The sequence below is a fragment of the Lontra canadensis genome, unplaced genomic scaffold (genome assembly GCF_010015895.1).
Source record: "Lontra canadensis isolate GAN:19392208 unplaced genomic scaffold, GSC_riverotter_1.0 scaffold217, whole genome shotgun sequence".
Taxonomy (NCBI): Eukaryota; Metazoa; Chordata; class Mammalia; order Carnivora; family Mustelidae; genus Lontra; species Lontra canadensis.
The window spans coordinates 319,994-334,076 of NW_022631211.1; the positions used below are offsets into that span (position 1 = coordinate 319,994).

Sequence of the window (14,083 nt, forward strand, 5' to 3'; positions counted from 1 at the left end):
AGAGTTTCACACACACACAACACTAAGAACAAGTATGTGAATTAAAATTGACAAGGATCAGGCACATTCAAAGAGAACAAGCTGATAATTCTATGTTTGGAACCAAGATCACAGTATAAACATGTAAATCAATGCAAAACTCAAGTATGGCTTACAGGCCAGGAATACGGCCCATCCACCTGGGCCCCGCCCAGAGCAAAAGGACACAGTTAAACCAGGCCTTGAGGAAGGAAAGGAACTTCAATAATACTGGGCTCTCTGAGGCAGGAGCCTACTAAGAGCTTAATTACTTCACAGTACAATCTCATACACCTTCTACATCCCAGAGAGGAAGGTAAGCAGCATTTTTATTCCAGGTGCATACATCACATAATGTCTAGAATAATAGATTCCTCTATTAGGAAGTCTAGCCAAAGGAAAACTCCCAGCCAAAACCATTATCTGAGCATGGGGGATTCCATCCCTGGAAAAATGCCTATCCCTTAAATTACTGAAATGTAAATTCTGAAGTTTTAAGATGTCCTGATATGCTGGTGGATTCGGTGTGATGTGGTGTGTGTGTGTGGTTTGTGCACACCTATGTGCACACTTGAGTTTTAAACCTGTCCTGGGGATCACTGGGAACATGTAGACTGTCAACATGAATCATCTGAGCAAAATCCCTTAGCCCCCTGACGTAATATATGTGGCAACCACAAAGGCAGGCTCAAATTTACTGAATAACTATGTTGAAACTGTGCTGGGAGACACCTGTGGCCCAGGAGTCAGAGCACTCTGGCTCCAGCAATTCTGATGTGACTTCCCGCATGGCTGTATGGCTTTAAGCAAGTCCACTTTCTTTTCTGGTCTTTAGTTTCCAGGTATAAAATAAGGGAACTGATTCTTTCAAACCAATGATCTTTGACTCACTGCTTCCGTTCGCCTTGGTAAACCTACCCAGGCTCAGGTGACCTTGGCTGAAAGTCTTTCAGGGATGAATACGGTACAGAAAATGCCCCTGCCACCAGATTCCATCCAGATCCACAGATAACAGCTCTTCAGATGCGTGAGAGGACCAAGATCCCATTATTGATTTCCATTCGCCTTACCCCGCAGCCTTTGTTCAAGTGGCAAATGGAGAGCTGTGCAACTTCATCCATTCCTATCCAAACCAAAACAATCCTGGAATTCCCAGATCATGGCACCATGGATCCCAATGGCTGCCCTTCAGACCAGGACATCTGCTCTGGACATACAAAAGTAGGGAACTCCCGGCACAGGATGCTGACCTCCAGGCTAAAAGGACCTCACGGTCCATCTGACTGTGATCCTTAACATGCCTAATGAGTTCTGCTTAAACGTCTTCAATATCTGGAGCATTTGCTAGACTGGAGGGAACCAAAATCTTTGTCCTTGAAATTTCCTTTGGCACTGTTTCTGCCCATCTGGAACACAGGTGCTCCTCCCGCCTCCAGGACAACCCTTCTCCCTCAATCATCTGTTTCCAGAGAACATACCTCATCCCTGCTACCCCTGCTCACACCAGAGCACCACAGTTTAGAGCCCTGGTCAGCTTCAGCTGGGAGTACAGGGACTGCAGCAAAGTTTGCAGGTCTCGGGCTCGTCCTAGACCCACCCCTCCTCTCCCAGCCCTGGCTCATCAGGGACACAAAGGCCAAGTGTCCACTCACCCAGGGAAGCTGGCACACAGAGCATCCCGGAGTGGAGAAAAGGGCCCAGAGTGGCCCAGAGGGGCCCAGAGTGCTTGGCTCACACTCCTCAGTTTGCCTCAAGTCAGCTTCACTAGCCAATTGCCAAGTTGTCTAAAAGGCCAAATTGATTTTTATGCCCTTTAAAATTCAAACTCGTGGTTAATACCTTGATAATCCCGCCTCCAGAAACTCTCACATGAATACTTTGACCAGGTTCCTAAGGCAGAGCAGATTTTATAGTTGTTTAAGTTCCAGTAATCTGGAAGAAGTCTCCCATCCCCACTTCACCTCTGCCTCAGACTGACTCTGCGTAATTTCAGGGGGAGAAAGATCAGAGGATGAGGCTCTAAAAAGAAGCCCTATGTTTTGGCAAACACTCCTTTCTCACACTCCCTCTCTTCAGCCTCAAAATTCACAGTTAACAAAAACATTTAAAACCAGAGCATTCTGGGTATTTTGTTAAATTCTTCCAATGAGAAGTACTGATATATAATAGTAACCTCTGAGATTTAAGACCATGGAAACAGAGCAGCTGCTATTTCTATATCAGAAGAAGCCCCGCTCCCAGCTGGGAGGCATACATGACGGCAGGGCCAGAACGACGACAAGGGCCAAGCTCTTCCACCCAGGTCACAGCAGCCCACACAGGCCCTGCCTGGCACGTCTCATGTGGACTTTTGTGTGTGTAAAGAAAAGCTTTTTGTCCCTGCTCTGGCCACGCTGAGGCCAAGTATATAATACTTATATCCAGCCCCAAATCCCCAAATCTGTTTCTCAGCTTTTAAAATCACATACTTCATCTGAAGTAACTTTCATTCAAAACTGAAATGTTTTTTCTCTATTGAAAATAAAAAATTAACTGTGTTAATTACTCTACTAAAAATGTCTCTTAGTTTGAGACAGTTCGAGCCTTGGGGTACCAAGGCACTCATCCCAAGGGTAGTTTCCTGTTCCCTGAAGGGTCCAGAAGGGCATTTCCATAGCTCAGTCCCTTCGACCCTAAGGACGTCCGACTTAGTTCTGTCCTGTTTGTTCTGGGATGGGATGGGATCAAGAATCGCTTAAATTCAGGAGACCCAGTCACAGTAAGGGAGACAGTGGAAAGTGAGGGCTGGGGCTGGGGGCTGTCGAGGAGAGGTTGGCAGGAAGGAAGTTCTGCTCCTCAGGCCTCTGCCCCTTCCCCGCCAGCCCTTACTCCCAGCCAAGCTGTCCTGCAGTTGGTGAGCCCAGGCCTTCGCCCTGGACTTGAAGGACTCCTAGCCATGGGTTTACACAAACCCTTTGCTGAGTAAAAAAAATAAATAATCCAGGGTGTTTCCCATTCAAGCAGACTGACAGCTGCCTCTTAGCTTAGCCACCACTTGGCATGAGATTGCCTTCCATTTCTGGCCATGCAGTGCAAGGCCACATTCTGCTGTAGGCCCTTAGCCCGGACTGCAGTGTTAGACAGCCCAGGCTCACACCAGCTCTGGATTTTGCTTCTACACCGAAGTTTCCGGAAACTCATCTATTTCATCAAATGCGTTGAGGGTAGTTTTGCTGTTGCTTCTGGAAGAATCTTGGATTTTGCTGAAATCTGCTTTAAAAACAAAACAAAACAAAACACCAAAACCACTATTTTAGCAAGGTGATGCTCTGTAATGTGGGATTCCATGTCTAGCACACCACCTCATTCTTTTATCCCCACCTGATTGTTAAAAGTTATTCCTACCAGGGATATAAAATGTCACAGCTGAAAGGGACCTGAGAACCCCTTTAATTCAACCTCCTATTTTGCAGATGGGGAAAATCAGGGCCCTCAGACACACTTTGCCCCTGGTCACGTGATCAGACAGGCATGGTCAGCACACTTTGAGACAGCAACGGTACCTGTCCGTCTCACGGGCCCCGGGTCTTCGTTGAGGAAGGAGACATGTGTTTTCCATTCAGTCCACTTCACCTCATTGATCCTGCAAGTGTGATAATCATTCTCACTACTTCTCAACTGCACCTCATTAAATGCAAACAACTAGCATGACATCTGGAGTGTTCTAAACACTCCCTTTCTTTCCATCCCAGGGATCTGGGACTCCCACCACACATGGTCATTCAGCAGTTTGGGGGTTTAAAACTCCCCATCTTCCCAGCCCTCAGGGATCAGTCCCATCCCAGTGTGTGGGGTGCAGAAACTCAGAGAGGTGTCAAGGGGACATTTTCAGACAGCAACGGCTGTGCCTTACTGCCTGCCGAGAGGCGGTCCATGGGGAAGGAGGGGGAGAGGGCCGAGGCTGAGGTGACAGTGTGAGGATTAAACTTGTAGAAGTTTAGAAGCTTGAGGTTAAACTAGAGTTAAGGTTGCACTAGGAGAATGCAGTTAGGGTTCAGGCCCCAATGAGAGTGGGCAGAGTCTAAGGTGCTAGATTGCAACAGAGGCAGTGGTTTGCCTGAAGTTCACATTCAGGGAGCAGCTCTAGAATGAGGGTGTGAACATCAGAGATATTCGTCAGGGTAAGCGTTATAGAGCTGGAAACGGTGGTTTCCACAGCGTGGGACTTTCAGTCAGAGAAGCTGGGCATGGTGAGGTATACATGGAAGGCATCCATAAGGTCAGGCAGTCAGCCAGAGGATAAAGTAGACTCATCATCAGAAAAGTTGGTCATGGCACGTGCAGGTACTTTTTAAAAACCAAAAACCTTGATATCTGTCCCAAGTAGCTGTCTCCCTCTCCAGTCACCCATGACAAACATGGCTCAGGTCCCCTGGTGTTCCATGAACGCACACAGGCTAGAGAAAAGGACAGAGACTGCTGGGTTGGCAAATCTTTCCTAAACAAGAGAGTGGACCGGGAGAGGCCACGGAGGCAGCTGCACGGGCAGAGATGGGAATGGCCACCAGCAGTCTCCTTCCCTCTCCCTGCAGAAACTGGAGAAGCTTTGTCCCAGTGCTAGCAACCACATAGGAGCAAATTCCATGTTCTACGGAGGCCAGAACCGACTGCAGGTGTGGTTTGGGAAACAAAGGACAGCACCATTTCTCTGACATTCACTGACTCCTCTCTCTTCAGCCCCCCAAAGACACACACCAGGGGGCCCCTTTCCCTTTGTTACCGCAAACACAGCCGGAAATCTTCCTCTGCTACTTTACATAGCTCTCCCATCCGGAATCTGCTCCTCAGCCATTCTGGTAACATCTTCTCAAACTCCAAAATCGTCCTGGCTCTCTGGGGACATACATGAGCCTAAGCACATCAATGAGAAGCCGGCCCAGGAACACAGCTCTGTATGAGTGTGCAGACACCCCCCCCCACACACACACACCACCAAACAGCCAGCTTCACCTCCAATTGGAAGCTTAATGCACAGATCCGAAGGGTCCAGCTAATCTCCAGAATTCAAAAATGAAAAACCAGTAAGTTAGGAAAAGGTATTCAAATTACTTTAAACACAACATAAACACTGTTTCTGGAAGTCCAGGAGCTTCCTAACTGAAAATGTTAGGATCCTGGGATCCCACAATGAAGAGAGGTGCTGACATCGTGTAATCTTACCTGCATGCCAGGCTTGGATTCCCCTCACCGTTTAACTATCAACAATTTGTCAGATCTCTCTTGAATGGAATCAACAATCCAATTAAGAAGGCCCTAATAGGGGCGCCTGGGTGGCTCAGTGGGTTAAAGCCTCTGCCTTCGGCTCAGGTCATGATCCCAGGATCCTGGGATTGAGCCCTGCATCAGGCTCTCTGCTCAGCGGGAGCCTGCTTCCTCCTCTCTCTGTGCCTGCCTCTCTGCCTACTTGTGATCTCTGTCTGTCAAATAAATAAATAAAATCTAAAAAAAAAAAAAAGAGAGAGAAGGACCTAATAATTAGAAACTTCCTCGTGACAAAGCAAAGCTTTTCTCCCTGTCATTGCCCAGATACCTCAGTTCTGCCATCTGGGACCTCAGAAGGAAGCTCTCCCTTCACAAGTAGCTCCGCAGATACCTGAAGAAACTCTTACCTTTTTCAACCCTAGTCCCAACACCATTTCTTGTGAGGCACAGTTTCCAAGTCCTCTCCTAAGCCTGGTAACCTGCTCTGGACCATCCTGTGGGTTACTGTCCTCAGTGTGTAAGACCCCCAGCATGTAAGGAATGTTGCAGCCAGGATGGAGGAGTGCAGAATTGTCACCTCCATTGTCCTATGCCGTATACTCCTCTTAATGCAATCAAAGTTCATATTTCAACATCCACACATCACACCAGACTCTGAGCAGATCATGCCTGTAAGCCTGAGTTTTTCTCACCTGTGCTGCTGTCCAGTCATACTGCCCATACCCTAGACTAAGATCTCCCCAAACCTGGCCAACCACAGGGAGCTGATGCAGATTCCCAGCCCCCACCCCAGGTCCCTGGTACAGACAGCTGTCCATACAACGTGCTGAATGGAGTCCCCAGGAAGACCCTCATAGCAGGGGTCCTGCCAGGCTCACCTGTAGACGCCAGATGCGCTCACTCTCCTTGGAGACATTCTCCACGGTTTCTCCCATCAGGGCGATGAGCATGTTGAGCAGGAGGACGAAGGTGAGGATGACGTAAGTGATAAGCAGGAACAGAAAGAGGATGGGGTACTTGGAGTTCTGCTGTATGTTCAGGTCACCCAGACCAATGGTGAGCTTGAAGAGTTCCAGAACGGCGTCACTGAAGCTGCCGTAGGAGCTGCAGTCCTTATTGTCACTGGGACACTTCTCAATCAGCGAGGCCAGGGCTGGGAGGACAGAAGAGGGTGTTCTCCTCGGGTGCTCTGGCTGCTTAATTACCCAACAAACTCCTGCACACTTGCATGTACACACACGCCCCTCCCCCACACACCCTGCAGGCCTACAGCCTCAGCCTCTGCTTATTTAAATTTCACCTCCCGCCTCCCTCAGCTCCTAGAAGCTTCCTTAGGCTGCTTCTCTTGCCATGAGCTCCTGTAAAAAACTCTTCCTGCCTAACAAAGCCCACACTCTTCTCTCCTTCCTCTACTCTGCCATTCAGCCCTTGATCACTCCCAGCCTTGCAGAGTTGCGATCTATAATCTCTGTGTGTCCCGCTTTGGGCTCCCAGCTTCCTGTGGCCTGGGTCATCTCCTCCAAGACTGGAAGGTCCTGAGTCTCTTCCTCACCCTCTGTAGAGAGATCCCCTGGCCAAGAAGACTGTGGCCTCTTTCTTCTCTTCTTTCCAACACACCATAGCAGTGGCTTATTGCTAAATGGATAGACGGGTGGATGGATGGATGGATGGATGGATGGTCAAATTAATGAGTGAGTAAATGCATGGAAGAATAAATAGGCAAGTGAAGGAGCAAATAAATAAACACACTGTGGCCCAGCAAAGGTACCAGAAGATGTGAATGTCTGCCTAATTTCAAATGCCAATGATCATGGCTGGGGATGAGGGGTGGGGTAGGGGGATGGAGGAGATGGGAAAATTCAATGATACCTGTCTATGCAGAAGCTAGAAATAAAATCAGGTTGTACAAATGAAGAGACTTTAAGAGGGGGCTCCCCATCCCCAGTGTCCAGGAGAGCCCTCACAGATATACCTGAACCAAACCGCAAGAAACATGATGTGGGGAGCCAAAGGAGCTTACCTCGATGCATTAATTTACTCCTAGTTTTCAAAGACCATCAGTCACATTGCTGCAGACTCTACCTTCCCTGTCTGTAAAATGGGGCCAACACCACCTACCAATCCTCTTTCAGGTTGTGGGGGCCACGTAAGATGCTGGATGCGAATGCGGGAGGCACACCCCACAGTGTGGATGACAGGTCTGATTCTAAGCCTCAGTTACCTTACGACCAGGGACGGTGACTCCCCCTTGGTCAAGATATTGAGAGAAATAAAAAGACAATGCCTGGAAAATGCTAAGCACGGCAAGTGCTCCGCTGGTAGGTGACATGACTTGCTGAGGCTGCTGGGGACGCTGTCCTTTTGACATCTGTATAAAGTGCTTTATGAATGTGGCAGTTCCTATTATCTATAAATAAATTACCTACTCCAAATCCAAGTAAGAACACGATATATACAAACAAGAACTTCAGAACATCATGCAAAATGACCTATAAAAGGAGAAACATAATTTAAGGGTAAGATTTAGGTATATATTCACTAGACGCTGATCTTATTGCTTCCCACCCTCCTCCAACCCCCGCCCTGACCACGCCTTCCCCCAGACCATTCTCCCTTCCCCTAGCAAACCCTCTGATGCCCCAAAGCTCCATTCTGGGTCCCATCTCCTCCAAGAAGCCTTCCCTTCCGTTCCTGCTCTCCTCCCTCCCCCTTCTGGCACATAGTCTGTGCCTGTCCCTGGTGATTCACTCTGTACGTGAGCACTTCTTTTCACAGTGTCTCGTGTCGGAAAGCCTCACGCTTCCTGGGGGCAGTGGTGTGCTGGCGCCTGATGTCAGCTCATTAGAGCTGACGGTTACATTCTTATCAATTTTGTAATCTGGCTGTTAAACAGAACCATTATGAAAAATTGTGTAAACTTATAATTAAAGTAAATTATAGTAAAAACAAAGATAATAAATATTCAAAACTCATCACTCACTTTACAATTATCTACGTGACTAAGGGTATTTAGGTCACTGGCAGCCATACTGTGTACCTACTATATCTTGCATTACTGAGCATCGCTTCCTGACTCTGTGTTTGACTCCATCATCCTGGCAGCTGGAAATCAGCCGTGCTAGGATTTACACTATGGGAATCAGTGAGTGGGACAAATCACAGACTCATGATTTTGCTGACTGTCTAGACCTACATTTGTCTAGATCTAGATTTAAGACGGCAATAGAGATGATGGTAAGGCAGATTAAAATTTAAAATGTGTCCTATCTGTAGCTGTTGTGTCATGAATAAGACAGTAACATTCATGAAGTAGTCTTTGAATATTTGAGAACTATTATTCAAATCAGCGAGTAAGTACTTCGCATCACTGACAAGCAAGGGAAGTTCTCATAAGGCTGCGCTGTTTCACTTTCATCTTACTCCTTCAAGAAAGCATCAACCGATATTGACATATCTGTCACTTGCAACCATAAATGGGCAGCAGATACAGGAGTCCAAGAAAAATCAACAAATGCTTCTGTCTATGTGGAATTTAAATAAAGGCCATTATATAGTTCATTATTTGTAAATATCCTTGGGGCAATAAACTTGTTAAAGACTTACCAGCACACCACAGCCTGGGGGTGAGATCTAGCCACAAGCAAAGGGAGACAGTGGTATTTGGGAGGGAGAGAAGCAGGCTTCTCTTCCAACCTGCTTCCCCATTGGAAAAATGGACATTCTCTGAGGACTCCCCATCTCCCCAGCACAGATGCCTGTGTGTCTGTGATGCTCACAAGCCCGCAACGCACCTTCTGGATCATGACGCTGTACATGCCCATGGACTGGAATCCCCGCGTGTAGTAGAGCATGTTTGCCCAGCCCAAGGCCATGGCCAGCACGAGGCAGGCAAGGTACTCTTTGTAGGCAAACAAGTACAAGAAGACAGACAGTATCACAAGCACAGCTTGGACAAAACTGTTCAGGAGACACAGGAGACAAGAGCCTTACTTACTTCTCAGCATCCAGGGAGACATTCCAACCCCAATCTCCCCTCCACCCCCAAAATGGCACCCTGAAGGGTAACGCGGAAGAGACAGGTAAGGTTGACCCAGACCCTCTTGACTCGAACATCCAGCCTTGCGGATGGCATCAGCAGACATGTGTCAGAGCCGACAGCACTTGGACTGCAGCTGGCAGGGACTTTTTAAAAGTACAGATCCTGAGGACTCAAGGAGATTCTGGTTCAGAAGCCCATATATCTTAACTGACACATGTGATTTCTGATGCCCACATAGATCAGGGAGCCGCTGGAGTAGACTAAGGGAGGTAAGTGAGTGATTGCATTTTTAACAAAAATGATGAAAGCTAACAACGTCTATACTTAAAAGCCAATCATTACAAAAGTCTTTTAACAACTATAATATGTGCTAAATGATAGCTCTCTTGAACATATTGGTTGCAGAACAATATGAATGTACTTAACACCATTGAACTGTACGTTTAAAATGGTTAAGATGGCAACTTTAGGTTATATATATTTTAAAGTACAACATATAACAAACACACAGGACCAGCATCAACTCCTAAACATCACTACATCATCAGTGATGCAGACATCTAGATAAAAAGCTCCATTGCTTAGAACATCAGACGGTCTCCATGATTGTAAAATATCCAATGAGTTAAAGTTAGGACACAGGCAGCCTTGCTTTTCATGTGCAATGAAAAGCAAATGATTGGGCGATCGATGCATTCTAGACTGAAGTGAGGAAGCATGATGTATCCCTCGTTAACAAAACACCTAAGAAGCTGAAAAGCAGGGCAATGCATTGGTGACTTTTGTCTGCACTAAAGCCAGTGGCTGGATAAACAAACGCTTCACTGGAATTCTTATATTTTCTCAAAGGTGGAAGACTCCCATGAGGGAGATATCATGGGGTCCATCTACTCACTGCAGTATCTGGGCACCCCACTTGCCCACAGGGATGAAGAATTCCATTTATGCCTCTAGAAGGCAGGTGCATACATAATAAACACCTAGGTATTTGGAAACATTGGGCCAAGATTTAAGGTCCTATAGAACCAGCTTCCCAAATACTCTGAGGCAGGACTTTGGTGAGATCTGCAGAGCCAAAGAGCCCAACGTACTTCGTTCCACACTGCAAGTCCTATTTCCTTCGCATGGCAGCAATGGTGAATCAGCCTCTGTTCCTTGAGAGACAGATGTCCCATAAGCCTCTGATGTCAACTCGTGACCTCATTCAGAGAGGCTGCTGAGCTGGGCTTCCTGGCCCCATGGTAGCCACACCTGCTCTAGCATAAGGTGAAGATGACGGGGTGGCTGGGGCTGGCTTTGACAGCACCGAGGCTTGGTGTGACCTTGAGTAACTCATTTCCCTGCTCTGGGCTTTGGTTTTTGTGCCTATGGATGAGACTTGATGATTTCTCTAGTGCTTTCCAGCCCTGATCTGCCAGAGTCCAAGATGGCAACCTCTAGATCCCACAAAACTAGGAGGAACTGGCCCAGACCATCTCTTCCTGAAGAAGTAAACCACCACTAAGCCTCTTCCTGCCTTCTCTGCCACACCTGCCAGGGTGGAGACAGTCATCACTGCAACCTGATGGTGGGCACTGTGCTAGGCTCTTCTGGTCCTCTCCATGGGTGTCCATGGGCTTCTCTCACTAGAAGGGAGAGGAGGTCCCTGGCCACGAGACTACGGCCAAATGACTGGGACATGGTGACATGGGAGGGTGGTTCCAGAGGACACAGCGGCCACCATACAGGACTTTGGCTCTGCCTGTGCAGTGGTGACCAAATGGGACAGACCTACTTACAAGACAAAGTGAAACCAGGCATCAGAGAGAATGGACTGCAGATCTGAGGGTCTCAGCAGGAAGATCGCGATGCCCTGAGGCCAAAAAGGAAAGAAAAGCTGCACCCCCTGCATGCCTCTCACTGGAGGATCTGAGGAAGGCGGTGTTTCCTCAGGACTGAGACTCGGTGAGGGGGAGGGCATGAAGGCCAAGCCAGAGCCCAGGTGAGAAATACAGAAGGGGACCTATGCCCGGGAGCAGAGGCATCCCAGGGTAGGAGTGGCTGCACCCCCAAATCCTCTCACATCTCTCACTCCCCCCGCCTTACCCTCACCCTCACTGTGTGCAAAGCAGCACAGTCACACAATTTGCTGCCATTCCCCAGACACAGCCTAGCTTCTAAAGCCAAAAACAAGAAACAACAGGTGTTGGTGGGGATGTGGGGAAAAAGGAACCCTCTTGCACTATTGGTGGGAGTGCAAACTGGGGCAGCCACTGTGGAAAACAGTGTGGAGTTTCCTCAAAAAGTTAAAACCAGAAATATCATATGATCCAGTAATCGCAGTACTGGGTATCTACCCAAACAATACAAAAACACAAAATCAAAAAGATACATGCACCCTTATATTTATTGAAGCATTATTTATAATAGCCAAACTATGGAAGCAGCCCAAGTGTCCCCTGATAGATGAACGAATAAGGAAGATGGGACATATATACAATGTAATATTACTCAGCCATAAAAAAGAATGAAATTTTGCCATTTTCAATGACATGGGTGGGGCTAGAGAGCATTATGCTAAGTGATAGAAGTTAGAGAAAAACAAATGTCATATGATTTCACTTACATGTGAAATTTAAGAAATGAAACAAATGAGCAAAGTGAAAAAATAGAGACAAAGCAAGAAACAGACTCTTAACTATGGAGAACAAACTGATGGTGGCCAGAGGGGAGGAGGGTGGAGTCTGGGGGAAACTAGGTAGAGGGGATTATGAGTACACCTGTGATGAGTACTGAGTCTTGTACAGAACTGCTGAATCACTATATTGTACAAAGGAAACTAATGTAACACTGTAAGTTAACTACACTAGAATTAAAATTAAAATTTTAATTAAAAGAAAAGAAAAAAAGATATGGATTAGCTCTCCTGCCTCTGAGCCTTTTAATGCTATTCCCCCTGCCCACTCTGTAATGACCTTCTCTTCAGTGCCCTCATGCCAAATCCCGCCCTTGCAGACTAAATACCACCTCTGCTTTCATGCCTTCCCTCCCTGTCCTGTCCCCAGATAAAAGTCATCTCTCTTCCTCTGAGTGCTGGTCTGAACCACACACAGGGCCCTTTACATCATCCATTTTAGGATCCAGATGTTTGTGCCTATCTGAAATCCCCCACAAGACTGTGAGTTTAAAGAGGATAAACTCCCTCTTTCCCTCTCACCTCCCCCAGGGCTCCACATATAGAAGGTGTTCAAAATATACCTGTTGATTCATTGGTGGATGGTTGACAAGGGACTGATTGATAAACCCAGACGAAGGGCTGGGTCAGTGAGAGAAGTGACTGAAGGTGTGGATGGACGGACAGGAGGACGGGTCACTGAGGGGCTGGGAGGGTAGATGGCTGATAGAGGGATAGAAGGGTGGATAGATAAAGTAGGTGGGACAGGTCTGCCTAAGAAACTAATTTTGGATCTACAAAATCTGAAGCTTAGAAAGGAAGTACTCCCCAGAACCCCCCTCCCCATAGTCAGGCAGAGCAGGGTGGATCAAAGCCAGGCCTGTGGTCACTCTGCCTGCCTTGCAAGGGGCTTAGTGGGCCACTCACCTCTTTCACAGAAATGCACATGGCCCAGATGAGCACGAACATCCTTCCTAACAGCTGCAGCCACCCCATCTTGTGCGTCAGGGCCAAGGGGTGTGGGAGGGCCTGGGAAGAAGGGAAAGAATGGATGGGAGCAAGACGGGGAATGAGGAAGGCCCCTCTGGGTGTAGGGTTCACACACACGTGCCAAGACCACTAGTTGAGCTGGAGCCAACGCGAAGCCCAAGCTCAGTACAATGGGAGAGAAAGAAAGGCAGCTCTGTGCCCCTGTACCCACCCACAGTGGGACCCAGAACTCTACAGTCCAATCCATGCTAACGACCCCTCACACCTCATGGTATTTGTTCTCTCCAGAACCCATTCATATCCAGACACTTAGAGGACACTCGAAGCTAAAACTCTGCCCCATGTAATGAATGGGAAATTGTGGCCCAGAGTGGGGGAATCCCCCCTCCCATTTCTCCGACCCTCATGGCAGAAACACCCAATTAGCTCTAGATTTAAGGTGGAGCCTGGGTCTTCCAACCCTCCAGATTTCCCCACAATTGCTGAGGACCAGAGACGTATTCAATTCCCTAGAAGCTGTGCAGGATGACAACTGGGGAATGCCGTGCAAATGTCTTGGTCATTCTGGGCCTCAGTTTCCTCATATGCACATGGGACTCTCCAACCTCTTGGAGCTCTGACCACCCCACCCGCCTCCCTCCAGGGGCCCACGTACCTCCTCTTCCCGGGGACGGTAATAGGAGACTAGAGTCAGAGTGATGTTGTAGAAGAAATAAAAGCAGAATGACAAGAAGAACATGTACTTGGCAAACTTCTTCCACTTCATATGCAGCAGCGTGTGCAAGGGCTCCAGGGTCAGCATCTCATGCCGGTTCTGGGGGTAGAACACCACCACTTTCAAAGGGCCCTCATTCCAAAGGGAGCCCTGAGTCAGCACCACCCCTGGCAGAAGGGGCCAATCGTTCTGTCCCATAGGCTGGTTTGGCTGGAAATGTGGGCAGAGTAATTTCTGGCTCCTGTAGCTCCTTCCCAGTGCCCCCAGGCAGCAGCCAAACCCCACAGGAGCTGGGCTTCCGGTGGGAGGACCCGCTGCTTAATGGGGAGCAAGAGCCGCAAGGGGGAAGGGCCATGACTGGAACCAACTTGGCCCCTTCACTGTGTAACCTTGGGAAAACCCCCAATACTCCCAGGGCCTCGATTTC

General features: G+C 48.0%; 1 protein-coding gene across 1 annotated transcript in view; it reads right to left on the reverse strand.

The window, feature by feature from the left end:
* Positions 1–3,126: 3,126 nt before the first annotated feature.
* The window catches only part of TRPV3 (transient receptor potential cation channel subfamily V member 3), a 32,918-nt gene continuing 21,961 nt past the window's right edge, over positions 3,127–14,083 (reverse strand). The window contains exons 11-19 of the mRNA XM_032848971.1: positions 13,597–13,755; positions 12,879–12,980; positions 11,077–11,150; positions 9,051–9,216; positions 7,682–7,748; positions 6,138–6,412; positions 4,778–4,890; positions 3,561–3,640; positions 3,127–3,270 (exon numbers count right to left, since the gene is read on the reverse strand). Of these exons, the coding sequence (XP_032704862.1) occupies positions 3,173–3,270; positions 3,561–3,640; positions 4,778–4,890; positions 6,138–6,412; positions 7,682–7,748; positions 9,051–9,216; positions 11,077–11,150; positions 12,879–12,980; positions 13,597–13,755 (1,134 nt within the window). The 3' untranslated portion in view covers positions 3,127–3,172. The remainder of the gene's footprint in view (positions 3,271–3,560; positions 3,641–4,777; positions 4,891–6,137; positions 6,413–7,681; positions 7,749–9,050; positions 9,217–11,076; positions 11,151–12,878; positions 12,981–13,596; positions 13,756–14,083) is intronic.